Source organism: Mustela lutreola, chromosome 8 (assembly GCF_030435805.1).
Source record: "Mustela lutreola isolate mMusLut2 chromosome 8, mMusLut2.pri, whole genome shotgun sequence".
Classification (NCBI taxonomy): domain Eukaryota; kingdom Metazoa; phylum Chordata; class Mammalia; order Carnivora; family Mustelidae; genus Mustela; species Mustela lutreola.
The window spans coordinates 28,051,960-28,073,896 of NC_081297.1; the positions used below are offsets into that span (position 1 = coordinate 28,051,960).

The following is a 21,937-nucleotide window of genomic DNA, read 5'->3' on the forward strand; positions in this document are numbered from 1 at the left end:
ACCCACTTGCTCCAGTTATTTTCAGTATTTTATACAAAAAGCATTTGGGTGCAACAGTCCACCCTGATAATGGAAAAATCGCAGAAAAAGGCAACCCAGAATCTGCTGTTGAATCTAACTGGATAAAAGAGCTCTCAAGGAGAACAGAGATGTGACTTTTCAAGGAAAGGTTTGCTGTTGTCCTCTGAGGGCTGACTGTCACTCTGTTTTCAGAGAGGTTTCCTGGTATGGTTTCCTCAGCCTGGGATTTCAAGAAACAAAGCCACAGATTCCAATCTCGGCTCCAACAAGTGCAGGTTCAGTGACCTTGAGGAAATGACATATCCTCTTTAAGGCTCAGTTTCTTTTGTGAAATGAGGATAATAATGTCCACCTTATAGGGAGATATAATATATATAACACATACCATATAATAATGTGCATTACATATAAAACACACACATTGATGGATAGATGGATGCAGACACATATATATAGATATACGCAGAACCTGGGAAAGTGCTGTCACATGCTCTGTAATCCTGTTCCAGTCCTTCAGCTGAAGCACTCAAGTGGGACCCTGCTCACCACCAGGAAGAACAGCGGGAGGGGGACAGAGGAGCAGACAAACCCCAAGGGACTCAGTCCAGTGGCCACAACATGGAAATGAATAATTATATTTTTAAACTTTGTGCAAAGTCTCAGACTCGTCCACAAATGCCCATCCACCCTGACCTACATCTCTAAGCTTGCTCGAGAAAGGACCAAATTATGATCCTAACATTGTGCACCATGTTGTGAATATGAGGTGTCCCGGAGACTAGCTTGTTGTTACTCTTTAGAGACCAGTCTTTCCAAGCATTTAGCCTGGGAGCCCTTGATTCCAGGAAGAGCTCCAGATCTCCTGAGAACATGTATTCAAAGGCATATTTGTGAAGGGAAAATATTTTTATGCAATTAGACCAGGGTGCCATAGAAATGACCAAAACAACAAACCTCTATGTATATTATTGCAAACTAAGTACGCCACGTAAGGCCAACGCCAAGGCCAAAGAATCTCTGAAAAACATTCACAAAGCCCATCAAATCTGGGTGTCTCTCCTTTGGAAATGAGAGTCTGCTGGATACTCAACAACTCCAGGAAGCCCCCAGTTGCCTTTTTGTTTTGGCACTCAGTGGGTATTTATGGACGTCTGGGGCCTGTGGGAAAGGATCTGAGCTTTTATCTAGCCTTACTCCGGATAATATAACAGACTAATAAACTAAAGCAAAGCTTTTTAAGCTGATAAACCTCTTGTACATTAACTGCAAGATCCACTTAGTGTACAAAACAGGTTCCAGCATATTACTCGGATTTATAAAATAGAATGACCAATGAGACCCGAATCATTACCAAGACGTAATCCAATCACTTCAGCAACCATATGTTTGATTATGCACGCTCCAGAACTTTCTCCATGCAAACTTGGAAGAGATCAGGCTGGAGAAACCAGGAATGGTTCGCATATTAAAACCATGTGCAGGCTGACTTCAGGAAAGCAGGATTGATGAAAATACAGTGGATAAAGGTCCCATATCACCCGCGGAGATTTGGATCCTGCCTTGAAAGCTGAGAATGAGTAAGCAGATCAGGGAAAGATCTAGGGGACAAAGGAAACACATTTCTTGGAAAGTTTATACGCAACTGGAGCTGAAGATTGGGAGCCGGGTAGGGTGGGGGTGGGGGGGGGCGGAAAGGAGACTCAGTACTTCCCCAAGTGTGAGAACGAGTAGCATCTTCCGTTTGGAGTAAAGCAGGCTTCAGGGGCTGGGCTGGAAAATGCAGTGTCTATAGCTGTTGCGTCATGATCCATGGTCTCACTTGCAGGTGTCCAACTTTTTGATCGTTGCATTAGCTAGATGGATGGCACCTTGAGGATGTCTGGTAGACTCACGCTCTCCCTAACAGTGGAAGGGAGGGCAGGCAGGGGGCGGGGGTAATGAGCAGGGAGAGCTTCAAATAGCTGGGAGTGTTGTGTTGGGAAAAACCCAGCGAAACTTCCAGCAGCTAAAATTAGTTCTCACGAGTCATGGATTTCATCCCAAAGCATGGAGGGGTGTAGACAACCCATTTGGAGGTGATTAACACCAGCGCTAACTGATGATTCTGAAACCCAGGCGGATTTCCAATTTGACTTTTTGCATTGAGACTTTTTTTTTTTCTTGGTTGCGGAGCCCTTGCTTCCTCCCTCCCAGCTTGCTTCCTTCTTCCTCCCTCTCCCACCCGCTGTCTCCCATGTTCTGATCCGTGAGCAGCTGTGATGGTTTGCAGAGGGACGCCTGGCATTTGGGAAATGTCTCGGTAACGCCACACCACGGGCTTTGGCCTTTGGTCACGCTGTGCCCTTGGCCTCTGCTTACTCTCTTACAGAGCACTGCTGAGGATGGCGAGACAGTGAGCCCTCAGGGCACAGCGAGGGAACCCCTTGGCAGGATCTTGCCAGCACATGCTGCACTGCTGGGTGCAGAGTCACCGGCTTCTGGTCTGTCCTTTGCCTGGGTCCTCTGACCACCTCCATGAGAATTTCCTGACTTGCTCCTGGAATTTAGGGTCTCCCCCCTCCCCACCCCCGTTGTCTGCACCTCCTGGTCACACACGCAGCACGGAGTAAGGGGCCCAAGCTCACGACTTGCCATGGCATCCCCGATATGCTTTCTGCTTTTTTGTGTGATCTACGCACCACCTCTCTCCTGACTCTGGGCTGCTGCGCTTGGTACCAGATGGTAAATAAGGTAAAATACCATCAGGGCCTCTTTGCACTATGCTGAGAGGTGGATTAAAAATCTTGATAATTCTAAGATGCTAACTAAGTGTTAGACATCAGAAGGTCAGAGCTGAATCAGATCTTTCAAGATCTATTTGAAAAATTATGTTTCAGATTGAGTGGTCCATCTCACCTCAAACACAGTCAGCACATCATATCTTCAGATAATTGGTCTTGAAGGATAAACCATCCATCTCCCTGCACGGCAGCCAGCATTTGAAGATAGCCTGTCCAGGGACAGATGACCATCACCTCTGTTGTGCAGTCAGCTCTCGCCTCTCAAGTAGGTGACAGCTGACAAGACTGGATTTTAACTGATCTGTTTACTGTCTGTCGCCTCCAGCAGGCAGTAAGCCCCTCCAAGGCCAGTTGGTGATTCCATCTCTGCAACCCCATCATTTTGCCTGACACGTACTGGGCTCAATAAATGTTTGTTAAGTGAGCAAATGTCAATCCTCTGCCTTCCGTTTTCCAGGCTACATCTCCTGAAACGTTTGGCTGCTGCTAAAATGATGGTTTTTAAGAGATGATGATGACATGAACATAAGAGAGCAGAGGAAGTGACATGTTTTTCTATCTGGCCTGAAGCCATGCCATTGAGTGTAAAGGTGACATAGGTGAGACATTCCCTTCCTGCTTCTCCCTCCAGTGTCCTCTCTACCCCAGGGCCTTTGTGCAACAAAGACACTGGTGGATTCCAACTGGCAGGAAGTTGCCCCTACCACCTAAAGTGCAGAATTGCTTTACCTTGATTGCCCTGCTTGTAAAATTCCCTCAGAGCTGTGCACACCTGTCCACCCACTTTCTGAAACCAGACAGTATTTGTTTGACTATGTCCTGAGGGGTCAGAGGTGTACCAACTGTCAGTGGACAGCCAATAAATTCTTTCTCCAGAAGCAGCAGGGACAGCATGGTCAAGCGGTACCTGTGTCTGAGATTAAAGCTAACCAGAAGGCATTTAGCCACACATGGGATCCACTCAGCGGAGACCACAGAGGGGAGAGGCGGCACCCTTCTGGAAGTCCTCGGAAAGTGCCACACTGAAACGCAGCCGGTGGAATAAAATCAGTGAGCCTGAGAGTGACAACCACCAAAGCCCACGGCAATACAGGTGATGGAGGGATGAAAGAGCGGGCAGGATGGAGGCTGCCATGTAGGGCAGGAGGCGGGAGAGGGAGGCGTGTGCACGGACCAGCCGCCAGAGACAGCCGTGCCGCAGCGGGACCGAGACTCTCCAGTAGAGAAAGCCCTCGAGACGACTGTAGGCTTTGTGAAAACACATCAGACCATCCAGCTCCAGGGTTCTGATTCCTTGTTCGTAAAGGAAACTTCTGCTTTTAATTTGCTTTCTCGTGGAGCATTTCCTCTTGGAGGGAGAACATGCTAGTTTGATGACATACGTATCCAATTACCCCGTGAGGCACATATCTCATGATTTAGTAAACAGACACTCCAGGTTTTTTGTTGTTGTTTTTGTGTTTTTAAATCTCTTTTGGGTCTGGCTAGTGTGACTCAGTTCACTGGGATCGTCTGAGCAAGACGAATCAACAGAGTAATTTAGTTTCTGAACTTCTGAAGCCCAAGTCCAGACCATGAACCCAAGGTAGCCTACATAAGGCAATGTGTCCATCCCACAAAACTTAGAAGCATAACAAGATGATTGCTGCTCGCTGGCAATGCTGGTCAATTATTCCTATTAGTGTTAACAGTATTCCTCCTGAAGGGAGTAACCACTGTCATAAATATGCCAGGCTTGGTTCTTTCCCAGGGGCTGGTTATACTACATTCGCTCCTGTTGGAGCTCAGGTTCCTGCTCTCTCCCTGGGACATGTGTATCCATAAAGAAGCAGCTGTCAGTGGTTTAAAATCATGATGACCACCTTGGCAAGGAGCATCCTTTGTCTCAGAAAATGGGCCTACCATGCAGCTAACGCATTCTTAGCAGCACTCTCACAAAGCCTGTTGGGCGGTGTATATTGGCCAACTGATATTTACGAGGCCTAGTTCTAAAGACCGAACAATGCTGGAGGCCAATCTAAAGGGATACTGTAAGTACTTGGCCTGGAGGATCTGGTAGGCAGGGAGGTCAGAGGTAACAGCATGGCTAGGGGCCCTCCCCAGGCAGGTGAGACCTGCCCTCCCCATCCAGCCTGCCCTAAGGCTCTGATGTCTCAACTTCTTAAGACCTCAGCCCAGTTCTGATGCTGGCAAACATCTCCTGTGTTTCTCCAGAGCATTCTGTATCCCTGAGCATAATTTAGGCAAACCTTTATTAACTCATCTCCTTGAAGTTTCTAGAAGAAAGGCAGTGTGTGTATGATCACAAAATGCAGTCTGGTCAGTGAAATGCTAATTCTGTGTCCTTGGAACTCGTTCTTTCTTGGCTGATCCACAGCCCCAGCCTGGACACCAGCATGCTCATCGGGAGTGCCAAAAATTTCTGTCCTCCAGCCTTCTCAGTAGCTTAAGTGATGCCGGCAAAGATGGTTGTTTGTAAGCCCTGAACCCCAAAGACAGATTCCCTGACAGGATAAGGACCCATTTGATGTATTTTTAGAAATGAGTATCGCCGATAGGGGAAAAAAACATTTCTTCTTCCAAATGATGGATGACATAGATAAGAGCGCAGAGATAAAAAGAGAAACAATCCGTCAAGTATGTGCACTGACGAAATGCAGATGGTGCCTGGTGCACAGAGAGGAGATCCTTTGGTACACGGCCTGTCACAGGTGCTTTTGCTGTGATTGGGTATCTCTGTGTGACAGGTTGATCTAATGAAAATAATGCTGCCTCCCCCAAAACTGCAGAGGCTAACCTCTTCTCCATTCCAAGTGATGCGAAGAACGGGAGTTAAGTGCAGAGCCCTGCGACAGAGCTTGCTTCCCGTGTGTGCTGTCTGTGGGTCAGCATGGTGTCTCTAGCACCTAGCACAGTGCCTGGGACACAGAAGGCACTCAAGGAGTGCTAGGTGCTGATACCGATGATGACAAATTTGAAGCTAGCGGTTCTCCAAACATAGCCAGATTATGTAGAGGGATTCTATCTAGGGGCACCTGGGTGGCTCAGTGGATGAAGCATCTGCCTTCAGCTCAGGTCAGGATCCCGGAGTCCTGGGATTGAGTCCCACATTGGGCTCCCTGCTCCCTGTTCTGCTTCTCCTTTGCCTCCCTGCTCGTGCTCTCTCTTGCTATCTCTGTCTCTCTCTCTCTGAAATAAATAAATAAAATCTTTAAAAAATTTTTATTTAGAATTTGGCCTATCACTCATAAGGATCTGAACGTCTTGGAAGGTATATAACTAAGACGTCCAAAGTCCATTCATTCTCTGCTTGAGACTCAGGGCTCTGGAACGCATCCAGGGAAACAGAAGCCCTGCCCGCCATTTTGGAGTCTGACCCAGTTGTTAAACCAGCCTGAGACTAATCTCTAGGACAAAGGTAGTGGTGACCAGGGAACCACCACATCAACATTCATGAAGTTTTTACTTAAAATATAAATAAAGACATATAGTATTGCTTTACTTAATACTGTATTTTAACCCTGCCAATTATTGTCTTCTATATTGTCGGGATAAGGATTTGAATGTACTATGGTCAAACTATACCCACATACATTACGCCTGGATCTCTCCCCCAGACTTCTGACTTCCGCATGTGCATACACTATTCCATGGATATCTCAAAGCGGTCTCAAGTTCAATACGCCCAAAACGAAATTTTTAATCTTACTGATCCCCCTAAACTGGTGCCCCCGCCACCCCATAATTCTTTTTTTCTTAGCCATTTACATGATCGCTTAAGCCAAAGGCTTGGCCTTACACTTGAAACCTCCGTCTCCTTTATCTCCTGCATCCAAAATACATCCACCACCTGAACTCCATCACAGCCTTCCTGGTAGAAACAACTCTGACTGCTCATCTGACAGCGCCTCCCAGTGGTCTCCACCCTCCACTGCAGCCCCGTCCAACCCCTGTTCCCAGAGTAGCCGGAGTAATCCTTGAGTGAAAATCAGGTCAGTTCACAGCTCTGGCCCAGAGCCTTCTTTGGCTTCCCACTAACCTCTGTTAACCCTAAACTTTCTGCCAAGTCTCTCCTTCACCAGGCTCTTGCTTACCCCTTGGAATATAACTTTGCTGATATCCTGCCTTGACATCATACTGACCCCAGGCTCAACTTTCTGACAGTGCCCTACCTATGGGCCATGACAGAAACGTTCTTTACCGACTGCAGATCTGTTTCCTGCTTTCTTCGTCCCCAGCATGACTGTGATTTGCCCCTCCCCACATGGTCACCTGCTTCACTCGACTGGCTGTGATTGTGCCATTTTCTCTTCCAGGACCGCTTTAGAGATGAGCATGGGAGACACTTCTGGCCAAGGAGACATGAGGGAATGCTGGCTGAGGGACTTCTTGGAAAGACAGTCTGGCTCTTATGGGCACACAGCGGGTAAACACTACTTCTTCTTCCACAAGTTGATGCTGTGTCTGTCCATGAGGACTGCAGCTGTGGCAGCCATCATGCTTGATTGGGGAGGACACAAGGGAAAACCAATGCACTAAGGATGGCAGAAAGCAAGGGTGGCTAAGACCTGAGGTTCTGACGTCGGCGCTAGTGGGGCCTTCCCACCTATGCACTTGTTATTATGTGAGGTAGGACTTCTCCTAAATGCAGATGCCAGCCCAGACTGGTTTTTCTGGTTTACTTGCAGCTGAAAGCATCTTCCGCTCGGGCCATTCAGTCTGCCTGGAACACTGCCTCCTCACACCTTATCTGCCTGATCTACTCATCATTTAGGTTTGCTTTTATTGGGTCCTCTGCTCAGAGAAGACTTCCCCAGCCACCCGCTAGAAACAGGGAAGCTCTGTCCCACTGTACCAGGGCCCCTTGTGCTCTTCCTTTAAAGCTATATAATCAAACCTATAAATAGAGAGAACAAACGGATGGTTGCCAGAGGGAAGGAGGTTGGGGGCATTTAAAAATTAAAATTAAAATTAAATTATTTAAATTAAATTTAAATTTAAATTATTAAAATTAAAATTCCACATTCACTTATGAGGTTTCTTTGAAACCTGTCTCTTTCACGAGACTGTGAGCCGGATTCACAAACACAGCGGCTGCGTATATGCTGTTGAGTGTTCCTTCCCAGTCCCTAGCAAAGTGACAGGTGCACGGCACATATTCAGTAAATATTTGCAGAAAGAAATAAACAAACGCAAGTTGGATAAAACATGGAAAGAAACATCCTCTCTCCTCTCAGTGGGGTGACCCCATCTGCACATGAGGGCACATGTTAGCACAAAGAGCCAGACTGGAAGTCGGAGTGGGACTGGGGTTCAAATGTCGATTCTGATACCAAGTTACATTATTTGGTCTCCCTGAAGTTTTATCTTCTCTCACCGAGTTTAATAAAAACTGCCTCTATCTTGTAGGGTTGTAAGGGAGGGTGAAGGGAGATAAAACTTGGGACCACATTTATATTTCTGCACTGTTATACAGATGTTTGATGTTAGAATTATTAAAAAAGCGAAGATCTGTCCATCTTGAAATGTCCATATTTTAAGGGGATTCCCCTGTAATAATTCCACTGTGCACAGTACAACCAAATCATTTACTTTGAACTGAAGAGTGTCCCTCTGAAATCCATAGGCTGAAGCCCTAACCCCCAGTGTGATGGTTTTTGGAAATGGGCCTTTGAGAGTTAATTAGGTTCAGCTGAGGTCACGAGGATGGGGTCTCCATAATGCGATCAGTGCCTTTGTAAGAAGAGACACCAGAGAACTTGCATGTTCTGTTTCTGCCTTGCGAGGGCACAACAAGAAGATGGCAGTCAGCAAGGTAGAACAGAATCAGTAGGCACCTAGATCTTGGACTTCCCAGCCTTCCAAAGTATAAGAAACAAACCTGCTGATGAAGTCATCTGGTCTACCGTGTTTTGCTCTAGCACCCAGAGCTGTCTAAGAAACGAGTGCTTATCCCAGTAAAGCCATCTGTACCTCCTCATAGCTGTGTAGACACCCTACCACCATGCCAAGACTTCAGGGAGACAATCTCAAATATAGTTATAGATACCAAGGGAATCTATCGACTTTAGTCTAGACCAGAGTAGTGGTTCAAAATTCAGAACAGATGTGAAGAAACAAGCAAGCAGAAGCCCAGATGAAGGGGTGCTTTTTACCAAGCTCCAGATTTCTCTAGAGGACACCAGCCTTAGTCCTCTGGGGAAGGGCCCGTCATTCATTTCTTTCAATCTTCCATGTCAAGTTTAGCAAGATAGGACCTCTGACAAGAATTTCAGTAGGGGGTTTAAGGAGCCAGAGTAAAGAACACATGGCCTATGTCTGCTTTCTGCTTACCCAGGAAGCTCCCTAATGCTGCATATCCCTAATGAGATATGCAGAAGTGGTGTGTGTGTGTGTGTGTGTGTGTGTGTGGTGTGTATGAATTTATTAAGGGAGAGGGTCCACAGCTTTCACCAGACTCTCAAACAGTCTGTAACTTCCCCATCCCCCCCAAAAATGATGAAATTACCATAGAAGACAGTCAATGTGCTTTGAAAGTGAGAGCACTATATAAGTGCAATATGGCCGTTTTACAGCTCAGATGCACCTGGCCTTTACCTGTTTTCATAAGTGGGAGCCACAGAGGCCAAGGGCATTATAATAGATAATTCCTGTGATAATGGCAGGAATCTACAGGAGCTGTCAACTAAATCCACACTAAACTACAAAAGCTGCCCAGTTGAATGTACACTGTAGAAAGACTGCTTGCCTTCCAGATAATGAGACAAAGCCAACACAGGGGGGATGTTTCCAGCAATCCCTGAGGATGCCACATATTGCCAGAACTTTCTCTGATCACAATCGCCCATGGTCTTTCATTGTGTGTAGTGGGCTCTATGTGCTAGAAAGCCTTCCCTTCCTCAGGATGAAATTCATTTGCTATCCATTACAGACGCCAGTTGGCACAAACCCACCCTAGGAATATGTTCCGTAGTAAGTGTTTGAGAGTACCACTGAAAAAAGAAATTGTAATAAAAAACTAACTTTACAGAGGACTTAAGAAAAATAAAAAACAATAATAAAACCCAAAATTGATCACCTTGAAATAACCGCAACAACCCTATGCTTATGATGGCCTTTTCTTGGTTGTAGAGATGAGGTGCTTGAGAAGAAATGGGGACTCCACTGGCTCAATTTTGGTTTTTATCACACTGTTTCTCATTTTGATCTCTTTGGGAGATTTCTTAGTAATTTCATAGTGCTTTGTAGCCCCAGGAAATCCAAGGTAGCACATGAAAAGATGCTCAACATCTTTAGCCAAAAGAGAAATGTATTGGAGAATAATTTATAATAGCCAAGGTAGAGAAGCAGCCCAAGTGTCCACTGATACACATACACACAGAGGAATATTACTCAGCCCTAAAAAATTGTCATTTGCAACAATATGGATTAACCTATAGAGTATGATGCTAAGTGAATTAAGTCAGACCGAGGAAGACAAATATCATATGATTTCATTCATGTGTGGGATCTAAAAAATGAAACAAATAAATACATAAGCAAATAAAAAGCAGAATCAAACCTATAAATAGAGAGAACAACTGATGGTTGCCAGAGAGAAGGAGGTTGGGGGATGGGCCACATGGGTGCAGGGGAGTGGGAGGTCCGGGCCTCTAGTGATTGAATGAATATGTCATGGGGATGAAAGGGGCAGCCCAGGGAACATGGCCGATGGTACTGTGACAGCCTTGTAAGGTGACAGCGGGCAGCTACACTTGTGGAGAGCACAACATAACCAACAGAGTTGTCAAATCAACTATGTTTTACACCTGAAACTAGTGTTAACCCCATGTGTCAACTCTACTCAAACAAATACATTACAAGTAAATTTTAAAAAACGAGGACTGCAAATCAAACCCACAACGATAGCACTTCTTACCGATCAGGATGGCCATTGTAAAACATGGGAACTCAGTGTCAGGAAATGTGTAGAGAAACAGGAACCATTGTGCGTTGCTGTTGGGAATGTAAAGTGAGGGTGCTGCCTTACAAAGGAGTGTGAAGACTCCTCAAAAAGTTAAATGGAAGCACCGTCCGATCCAGCAACCCCACTTCCAGTATAGACCCAAAGGCAGACGTCTGTACACCTGTGCTCATAATAGCACTACGCACAATAGCCATGAGGTGGAAACCACCCCATGTTCACTGAAGGCTGAATGGAAAAACAATGTATTATAGGCATAAAACGGACAAATACTCAGCCTAAAAAGAAGGAAATTCTGACACCTGCTACAACACTGATGAATCTTGAAGACATTATGATAAATGAAAAAGCCATTTGCGAAAGAACAAAGGCTATATGATCCCACTGGCATGAGGGACCTAGAATAGTCGAGTTCACAGAGACAGAAAATAGGAAGGGGGCTGCCCAGGACTTCAGGAAGTTAGTGTTTAACAGGGACAGAGATTCCCTTTGGGAAGATGAGAAAGTTCCAGAGATGGCCGGTGGTGATGGTTGCACAACACTGGGAAGGTACCTGATGCCATTGAACTTGTACATTAAAAAATGCTTAAAAGGGTAAATTTTGTTATGTATATTTTGACACAATAAAAAAGAAAAAAAGAAAGAAAGAAAAAAGGAGCCAAGGTGGCCAGCAGTACTTACAAAATATAGGCAATCACTCCGATGGACCAGCAGTCAACAGCCTTGCTGTATGGTTTCTGGGCCAGGACCTCGGGAGCTGTGGAGTGACAAAGGAGAGACACAAGCATGACAAGTTAAATGCCCAAGACATAAAACATTTTTTAGATTTTTCTTCTCTTTTTCTGTCCGCCTCTCAAGCTGAACTTTCCATCATGCTAAAAACTGAGTAGAGATATAGAACTTAATTTACGTATTGGCTTTTCTAACTAGAAAAAAATACAAGAACACTGTGTGTGCGTGTATGCGCGCGCGCGCACGCGCGTGTGTGTGTGTGTATAACAAGATTAACAAAAAAGTTCAACCAACCAATCAATCAATCAATCAGTTAGAGTAGGTGACACTTTCATATTGGGACTGGGCTAGGTACCGCAGCTCAGGCAAGACTGAGTCAGAGAAAGATACCCTCCACTCACAGCCTAGGGTGTGACTTCCCCTAAAATTAATTTGGGGAAGCATTTCTGGCCCCAGGGCAGAGTGGAGTGGCAAGGCAGAATGGAGTGGAAGGCAGGGCCTTCCTGGGTGCCGTGGGGTGTGAAGGTGAGGCCCCCTCTTAATACTTTCATGGATGCCACAATCCAGGGGAGGGGAGACCTGAAATCTGGTCCTAGGAAACCTGCCTTAGACCTGCTTTCAGCTCAGTCTGGAAGGTTTTGGGCAGGTGACCTCCTCAGTACTAACATTTCATTTTCTCACCCAAGAAATAGCAAAAAGGCTCCTAACTCCCAATTCCTCAGTTCTAACCCAAGAGCCCTCCATCCTGGGGGTCTCAGCTTGTTTTGTCCTAGAGCCTTGCTTTCTGTTCCTGGCCTTGCAGCTTGAGCCTCTGCTGGATACCCACACCCAGTGTCTCCCGACCGGCAGTGGCTGTCACACATCTTTGTGCAAAGAGTAAATAAATACAAGAAAAAACAGTGCAACTTCACAAACAAAATCTCCTTTTTACCCAAATACACTTGACAGACGTGTCTTTAGCATAGACCTTCCAGAAAACCTAAGCGAGTAGACAAAGTAAGACAAGCTGTCTGCTGGATTGTGTGTTCTATGGCTTTGGGATGAATTAACTCATTTACACTAATTGGCCTTGGTGGGGGCAAGGGCTTAATTATTATTATCATGACTCCCAAGTCACAGGACCCAGAGGGACTGATGGGTCAAGGAACCTGCCCCAAATGATCCAGCGAGAAAGTAGTCTCTACACTGACTTCCTCCCCAACTGGACTAACAGGGAATGATGTCCCTGCCATGATCTGGGTCATTCATAAGTATTTTCGACTATGACCCTTTCAACAACCCTCGCAATGATCATTCTCTGCCCCTGATCTAAGGGAAATGAGCCTCAGAGAAGTTCTTTTTCTGATGCTACCCAGTAGAAATGGACCAGCTGGGATCTGAACCTGGTCAATTTCACCCTCATCCCAGTTCCATCCATGGGGATATATTTACTGTAAGGAAAGTCCTGTGGCAGAAAAACTAACAGGGAGATCCTCTCTTATCTTTGTTACAATGAATTTTCCTAAGCAGGACTATGGATTTATACAAACTTCTGCTGATTATTTCTGGTTATGATGGTAAGAAATACAATCCACAGATAAACCCCAAATCTACTTCTAGATTTCAGCTCCCATTCCTCCACATTTGAACTGGACTTTTTGTCTTTTTTATCAAGAGCAAAATAAATATGTCTGTATGTCCTATCTTTGCTCCATTCACCCTCCATGCAGTAGTAAAAGGGGAAGCAGAACCAAAAAGCCAGGAAACTCACAAACTGAAGTAGCCCTTGGATAATGGGGGGCTGGACCCATCAATACCTCCTTTTCCCTATAACTGCTACAAACATATTTCTCAGACACTTCTACTATGGCAATTGACAAAAGGGAGACGTTTGTCACATTAATGTCCTGCTGATTTAGGACATATGCTCTCTCTGAGCTGATGTTCTGGTCCGAGCGACCACAAGGGCACAGATGGTGGGAGGTGACTGCATCAGCAAGGAGCTAATTTCTAGCCCCCAGAGCCATCCGTGTGGCCTGATAGAAAGTTCAAAGGAGGCACAGAAGGCTCACTGGCGATGTCTGACCCAGTGACACTTCCCAGCAGGACAGACAGCAGATATTCTGAGCACAGAGCCAGGCTGGTGGGTAGGAGCCCTGGCTTCCACGTCATGGGATCTGCTGAACCCCTTACAGAGAGGGCAAACCAGCCAGTCTCAGCCATCCCAGGGTACCAGGTGTCAAACAGTGGTGCAGGGGCAGCAAGAGTTCAGTGCGGGATATGGGGCAAAGCTCATGTCACACACCAGGTGTGACACGGCGACAGCCGTGGGGAAGGAGCCCTGAGAAGGAAGAGGTTGGCACCTCCAATAGTTAATGCCACAGTTTATAAGCAAAGATTGAGCTGATCCCCTGAGCCATGATGTGTAGAGGGGTAAGAGTCCCAGTCCCTGAAAAGCAGCTTTCACTCTGAGGAAGAGCTGACCCTGTGTTCTTCAGAGCTTCCCAGACTCAGGTCCCCAGCACTCTGGGGGTGAGAGGGAGGGCCCCTTAAAAGAACATCTTCTTCCTCTTCTCCTCCCCCTCGTTCCCTGTGTTTTAGATAGAGGGAAATTCTGGCCACCATCCATTATCCTGAAGACGAAAGAATAAAGAACACAGCGTCCCTCCAGAAGTCTGTATACCCAGGGGCAAGTGCACACTCAGCATCTCGCCTTGGTGAGGGGCTGGTAGGGTGACCCGCATTCTGGCGAATAGTGCAAGGCCCTCTGTGCCCTTGAAAAGGAACTGACTGATTTGTATGCGACACGGAACAGGAAGATTGCTTGAGATGTTTAGATTCTTTTTTTTTTTTTTTTAAGATTTTATTTATTTATTTGACAGAGAGAGATCACAAGTAGGCAGAGAGGCAGGCAGAGAGACAGAGAGAGAGGAGGAAGCAGGCTCCCTGCTGAGCAGAGAGCCTGATGCGGGACTCGATCCCAGGACCCTGAGATCATGACCTGAGCCAAAGGCAGCGGCTTAACCCACTGAGCCACCCAGGCACCCCAAGATGTTTAGATTCTTGAAGCCACAGATGGCACATGTAATTTATAAAATATGAGATTCTGGGGCACCTGTGTGGCTCAGCCATTAAGCATCTGCCTTCGGCTCAGGTCATGATCCCAGGGTCCTAGGATTGAGCCCCGCATCGGGCTCCCTGCTCAGCAGGAAGCCTGCTTCTCTGTCTTCCAGTCCCCCTGCTTGTGTTCTTTCTCTCTCTCTCTCTCTCTCTGTCAAATAAATAAATAAATCTTAAAATAAAATATGAGATTTTGTGTAAATGGTAAAATTTATAACATCAATTGTACGGCTTTGTGGGGTTTTTTGTCTTTTTAAAAAAGGGATCTGTATCTTTCTCAGATGCTTCTAGTCTCGCAACTGACAGAAGACAGCCATGGACAGAAAGATGCCAGGATTAGTAGCACGGGTGTTGGCGGGGAGATTTCTAAATGATTAAGATGCAAACATCAAGGTAACAATACAGGGAGTGGAAGTCTCCGTACATGTGCCAAACATTTCTTGTTCTTTCTGGTGTTGTGTCCTATCTAGGTTCTGTCAACAACAACACAATAAAAACACTTTTTAACCAGTGGCAGGTGAACCACTGGCCTTCTGGCAAGGGTGAGATCACTGCACTTGAGACAAATGGGGAGAGTGAAGTCTTCCAACATGTAATGTAACAATGAGAAAAGAGAAAGCTGAGAAAGGGTATTCTCACCAACCAAAGACATTTTTTAAAAAATGAATCACAGCAATGTGTAAACCTGGTGATTCACAGACCTGTACTCCTGGGGATAAAAATACATTATATGTTTATAAACAAATAAATAAATAAATAAATTTTTAAAAAAAAATGAATCACAGCAACAGACACCAATGGGCTTCATTCCAATTCCACTTTTGATTTGATCCTTGAAACCAAACGGTCACAGAGCACCTGGGTTAAGCTCCTGACTCTGGATTTCAGCTCAGGTGATGCTCTCAGGGTCGTGAGATCGAGCCCTGCATTGGGCTCGGTGCTCATGAAGTCTGTTTAAGATTCTCTCCCTCTCCCACTGGGTGGGTGGGTGAGTAAAAACATAAATAAAATCTTAAAAGACAAAAAATAAATATTGTCTGGGACAGTGTTTGAACAAGCCTACCTACATCCTGTTAGCTACTTTTCATCTAGGAGTGATTCTTGGAAAGCAACAATTCTCAGGCAATATTCAAAACCCTCCTGACAATTTTCTATGACCATGAAATCATGCTGAATCCCTGGGATCCGCTGAGGTATTTCCCCCCTGCTCTCCTCTGGGTCCTGCAGTTGGTTCCCTTTGTTTCCCAACCTGTTGAATTCTCCTGGTTTGGGGCCCCCCTCCTACCCTCTCCCTCGCCCTTCTGGCATGCAGCCTGTGCTCTGCGAGGGTCCACCTCTGGCTGGGATCTTTTGAGAGACCAGCTGTCACTTTGAGAAGCAGCCACACTCCCTTATACCATACGATCCTTGGCAAGAATTCGGCTGTCATTCTAAAAAGCCACAGCATCCAGTTTACCAACACTCAGACAACAAATGAGCTTCCAGGCAGAGGAGGCCCAGAGATAGTCAAACAGGGGCCTTGCAAAGCAGGAAGAGTTTTCTGAGCCATGCCCCCCACAAATCCACTGCCCGACAATGTCAGATACCAAAGAACTTCTTCATCAAGCCGAAACATTTTTTTCTTCTGATTGTAACCAGTGCAACTCACGTACTTCATATGTAGTGGGAGGGTGACAGTGACTCTCATCACCGCCACACCTCCTCAGAGAGCAAGGCTTTGAACTAAAAGAACTGAATTGATATGACTGATGCTTGACAAAGAGAGCTGTCTTGAAAAGTCATTGCAGCCGGTTTGTGATGCCATCAGCCCCCAGGCAGAGCAGGAAAGGGCTGAGTCTCCTGGTACAGCCTAGACTGAAGGAAAGGACTCAGGCAAGAGAACCCTGGCGTTTCTCTGGTACATCTCAAATCCCAGTCCCTGGAGGCTGTCAGGGGCTGGCAGGGGAGCAGACCCCCTTGCCCCAGGAGGTGCCGAAACGGGCATTTGCAAGATGGCTAGTGGTTGAGTGGGAGCAGCTCTGCCTGGGTGACATGTGTTGGGTTTCCTGGTCCACCCACCAAAATCCTGTAACACGCCAGCCTCCCGGGCCTCCCATCATACCTTCGGCATCTCTTCCTCCCTGTGTGAATCACACTGTCAACCGCCAGGCTTCATGCCCCTTGACCACAGGCACATAGCTCAGGTCTGTATTTTTAAGGCTTAGCACACTCTGCGTGGTTAGCAAATGGCTATTCTTGACATGAATTTGGGGGATAAAACAGGCAGAAGCAGCCCCAATTCTCTGCATGGGGCCCATTGTCCTGTGTGTCACTCTCCTTGGGAAACCTTTTTTCAAAGGGATTTCAAAATGACTACTTTTAGATCTAAAGGTCAGAAAAATATATTCTATTAAGTGATCTCTCGGAACTTCCTTCCTGGTCCGAGCTTGAGGTTAACAATTCTGTGTTCTTAGAAAGAGCATCCCCTTGGCTGGCTTCATTTACTCCAGCAAATACAAGTTCTGATATCACGTAAAGGAGGCAGCTTTAGCAGAGCACCCGCGAGCTACTGGAGAGATCTTTGGACCAACAGATGTGGTCCTCCTGTCTGAGGCTTTTCTCCTGCTTTTTAGTGAAACAGTTGGTTCAAAATGTAAAATAATTGAATTTACTGCTGTGAGACTCACTACCAACCCACTGTGGAAAATTCCACTGGGTGGGAAACGTCCTAAAACCCAAGCTGTTTTATTTTGGTTGAGAGCAAGGTTTCCGGGTAAAGGGAAGGACTCCAAAGGTTTCAAAAGGGAAGGAAAAAAGTTCAGAAACCTTTCATCTTGTTTTTAAAACAATTAAACTGCCCATTTTCTTTACTGAAAGAGAAGATTAGAAGTGGGAAGAGCAGCCGTCTAATGGTGTGGGGGTGGCACTCAGTCCCCAGGCTCTAAAAAAACAGAAAAGGAATTTTCCCTTTTCCTGCGCTTTCAGGGATGTGCTGAAGAGCACTTTCTGCAGAGAAAGGAGGAGATGGAGAAGATCTCACCCTGTTACCAAGTTCATGTCCAAGGCTGTTTGTCTTCCTGTATGGAAGTTGAGTACCACTGCCTTGGGTACCTCAAAGTTGACTGTCTCCAGTGGGTGGAGGCCAGGGACACATCAGGAAGGGGTAGCCTAGGGTGGGAAGAGTAGCCCTCAATGCCAGAAAAGGAAAGCCCATGTCCCAGAACCATGGGACCAAGGCAGTGTTTCTGGCATTCTTCAATTGCGTGATAGCTTGGGTTGCATTTTCAGGCACTGGCTTTATGGTATGAAGGAAGCAGCCTTGGGCTCTGCCCCCCGCGGCACCCTTGTTCTCCTGGGTGCTGAGTGTGGACACAAACCACAGAAGTCATGCCAGCCGCGGCTCCCTTCTTAAAGAAGGTGATCAGACTACTTCAGACAAGATCGTGGCCAGATGGGAGGCATGTTGATTTGAAACTCTGAATAAAGCTCTGAGAAATACTGCACTTACTGTAAGTAAAACTTAAAAATATCTAAGAAAGGATATATTACCTCTAATAGGCAAATGGTGGGGAAGAAAGGCTGTGGCTAGAGTGTTGTGAGACTATGCCTTGCTTTGTGCTGTAAGTTAACCGGTTTAGCGCTGAGGAGAAGGAAAGGTACAGAGGCTTATTTTATCATTAAATGGGACTGGAAGATGTGAAATGGTTGCCTGGATGTAGGTGGTTTTAACTCAAAACAACTTTAGTTGTCTGGATGCAAGAAACTTTAAATAGACACACTTGCTCTTTAGTGAAAGAAATCTGGGATTCCCCACTTACTACACCTGTGGACTTGGGCTAGTCATTAGATCTCTGTAAGCCTCCAGATGGTTCATCTGTAAAATGGGTACATTCACAGAGCCCAACCCTCCAGACTGGAATGAGGCTTCATGAAAACAATTACATAGTAAGTTAGAGCTAGAACTAGCAGTAGTTTACTATGTAAGGGTGAAGGGCTGAGAGAACCACAGGAACAAAACCAGAATGGAGGTTTTATTATTTTTTAGAATTAAGGATGGACAGATCCTTGATAATGTTTGGTACTTTGTCTTGATTCTAGCTTTGCATCATGGAAATGATTCATCGATGGAGATTTCCACCCAATGCAAAATTAGAACCTTCAGAAATCAGAACTGAACTGGGACCACGCGTGATGCAAGGGCATGTTTGAGGACTTGAATCTTTGACTTGGAGGGAGCCTTCGAATGCCCTATTCCAACCTCCTATCTAGTTGGTCTCTCTGTCTGTCGAGTTACAGATCTTTTTGTTCATTTATTCTTCAAAATACTTCTCCAGTCCCCTGTCGGTCCAGGCATGGATGGTTCTAGAGACGGCAACCCAGGAACTGCCCATTCATCACTGCTGACAGCACCATAGGCATGAGAATAGTCTGTCATGGCCGCAAGGGGGCGATGCCCAGCTCCAGCAGATTCTTCTCTTCATTGGCCCCAATTAGAATTCTTTCTTAAAAGGAGATTAGAAAAATTTGTTCCGGAAGACTACTTATAAATATGAGCACACCCTAATTTTTTCCCTCATTCTTTGGAGTTTGCAAAGCTTTTGCCATTTCCCTTACTTGCAGAGAAGAGCTGACCAGACACTAAGATTAGCAGCCCTCTACTTTTCCTTGAATGAGCTCCTGTCTTTGGGTATGGGTTGGAAATGTCTAACGTGCTTGCGATGTCAGCAGGAAGAGGTGAGCAGACAGGCCGCTTGCCATCCTATGACCTAGTCTAAGGTCTATTTGTGTCTCTTGCTAGCTGGCTTCACCTCCCTGAAGCGGCCAAGGAGAAAGACCCTTGACTTGAACTTTGTGTAGGTTACAGAGGGGAAGAAGAGTCCCTAAAACGTGAGCGTCCATCTTGGTCAGAGGTAGCGGAGACCTCTTTTAATATCATGGCTCATGAACATGGATCATGGGGTCTGGGGGGTCAGGGGGACTAGATCCAAGTTCCACTCTACTAGCTGGGTTAGGCAATGTGATTGCACCTTTACAGGGAGGAGCCTAACCAAGAAGTAGGGAGAGGGGAGCTTTTCTAGTAGAGCGCTTTCAAAATGATACGACTGACTGACCAGTCTTACACAGTGATAGATCATAGGGAGAAAAATGAAGGGGGCTTCTCGGGACAACATTTTTAATACAACAGAGAAAAGACTGTAGTAGGGTCTTTCTCTTTCTTTTAAACATTCCAGGTATATTCATTTGGAAAGTTAAAATGTTCATATCTTATTTCAAGAGGGATTCTGGAAAGACATTTTGGTTCTCCTGTAATGAACTTACCAATTATCATGAATAGGGCAGACTACTGATGAGGAATCTTGGAACTTGCTCAGAAATCTTCAGTGGCTCCTTGTTTCTTAAAGAATTATGTTCCAACTCCTTGAGTTGAAATACAAAGATATCAAGATGCTGGTCTTGGTGCTACATGTGGCCCAAAATTATGACTCTCCCGTTCTCAGACTATAAGGACTCTGTTAATCATTCTGTCCTCCAAATTTGTTATCTGTAATGCTGGAAATCATGAAATTATAGTGAAGATTTTTTTAAAAATGATGCGATGGTACACACAGAGAGTCGCACTAGCATCTCTCCATGATCTGGCCATGGATCAGAGGACAGAATTACAGCCTGGGCCCAGGGCTGGCATATCTTGGAGAATTTGTTAACTTTCTATGCCTCAGTTTCCTGTCTCAAAGGGCACCTGCTGCTTCGTCCTGAAGTTATGTCTTCACGGTAAAGAATCTGAGCCTCAGTGAGGTGTTCCATGGGGCCCTTTACGTTAAGGAATATGGTTAGGGATTTGTGTCTGGGGCTGGCCATTTGGATCCCTGTCTTCCTGTTTTTGAGGAATTTCCACAGGTAGTGAGAAGAAACAGCTCCCTTGTTGGTGAATGAGTAAACAGGGCCTTAAATCAAATCGTAATCCAGCCCCAAAGAGTCAGTGACAGTGCGTGTCTGAGAAGTGGTGAGGGGGATTTCTTTAAAACGCTGGGAGAGAAACAGGACATTTCTACCCAGCGGCTGCCTGTCCAGGGATGACAAGTAGAATTCCACAGACGAAGGGAAATAAAATTCAGGCATCCATTTCAGGGTAGAATTTGGCCTCGGGAGGAACTGATGACAACACAGAGCAGGACTGATGACGCAGCATCCGAACCCTTTCTGTCGGTGGAACATCCAGCAGCAGGGGGATTAAAAAAGAAAAAAAAAAACCTGGGTAACAAAGGGCTTTACCGTGAGTGCCCTCATAAATGGTGTTGTGTCACACATCTGGATTTGCCGGCACATCAAAATACAACTGAAATATGGACTCATTCTTCGCCTGTGGTTTGCCTTCCCTCCAAAGTCACGGCAGGTCAGAGTCGTCGCGTGCTCTTGGGACAACTCTGTCCTTCTGCTGATACAAGTCCCTTTGCCCTTTCTTGTCCTGCTCTTAGAGTTGTAATTGACTAAAAATGCATCACAAAGCGGCAGCTTGCTCAGATTTTCCTAGTAGCCTTTGAATTTTACCACAGGCATGAAAAGTCCCCTCGGAAGCACTGTCCCCGTTTATAATTACCATCCTGATCGGAGCTGGGTTACCATTCAAATGCTACCAAAGCCAGAATGTGGCCGGTAGGAGGAAGGGCAAGGCTAAGGAATGGGAAGGGAGTGGAAAATGGTGTGGGGTGGGGGCAGCTGTGTGTTTGAAAATGTGGGAGAGATCTGGAATTCAGTGGGAGGGAGGAAGGGAAATGTTCTGAGTGAGGCAATTCAGAGCAACGTGGCGAGAAATAAGCCTGTGATGTGTTCCTTTAGAGGTTGTCCCAAGATCCAGGGCAATGGGATGGCTACTTTGCTGCTTCTGAAATCTGACAAGTTTGGCCTGAAGATTAAGAGGAAATGTACATGGCCAACAGACACATGAAACAGTGCTCCACATCACTCGGCATCAGGGAAATACAAATCAAAACCACAGTGAGATACCACCTCACAGCAGTCAGAATGGCTAAAATTAACCAGTCAGGAAATGACTGGTGTTGGCAAGGATGCAGAGAAAGGGGAACCCTCCCACACTGTTGGTGGGAATGCAAGCTGGTGAAGCCACTCTGGAAAACAGCATGGAGGCTCCTCAAATAGCTGAAAATAGAGTTACCCTATGACCCAGCAATCTCACTATTGGGTATTTACTCTAAAAATACAAAAGTTGTGATCTAAAGGGCCACACGCACCCAATGTTTAAAGCAGCAATGTCTATAATAGCCACACTATGGAAAGAGCCTAGATGTCCATCAACAGATGAATGGAGAAAGAAGATGTGGTGTATATATACAATGGAATACTA

General features: G+C 45.8%; 1 protein-coding gene across 6 annotated transcripts in view; it reads right to left on the bottom strand.

The window, feature by feature from the left end:
* The window catches only part of CAMK1D (calcium/calmodulin dependent protein kinase ID), a 435,921-nt gene that overhangs the window by 25,825 nt on the left and 388,159 nt on the right, over positions 1-21,937 (bottom strand). For all 6 annotated transcript variants that reach the window (XM_059184140.1, XM_059184137.1, XM_059184139.1 and 3 more), the window contains one exon: positions 11,446-11,521. In XM_059184140.1, the coding sequence (XP_059040123.1) occupies positions 11,446-11,521 (76 nt within the window). The remainder of the gene's footprint in view (positions 1-11,445; positions 11,522-21,937) is intronic.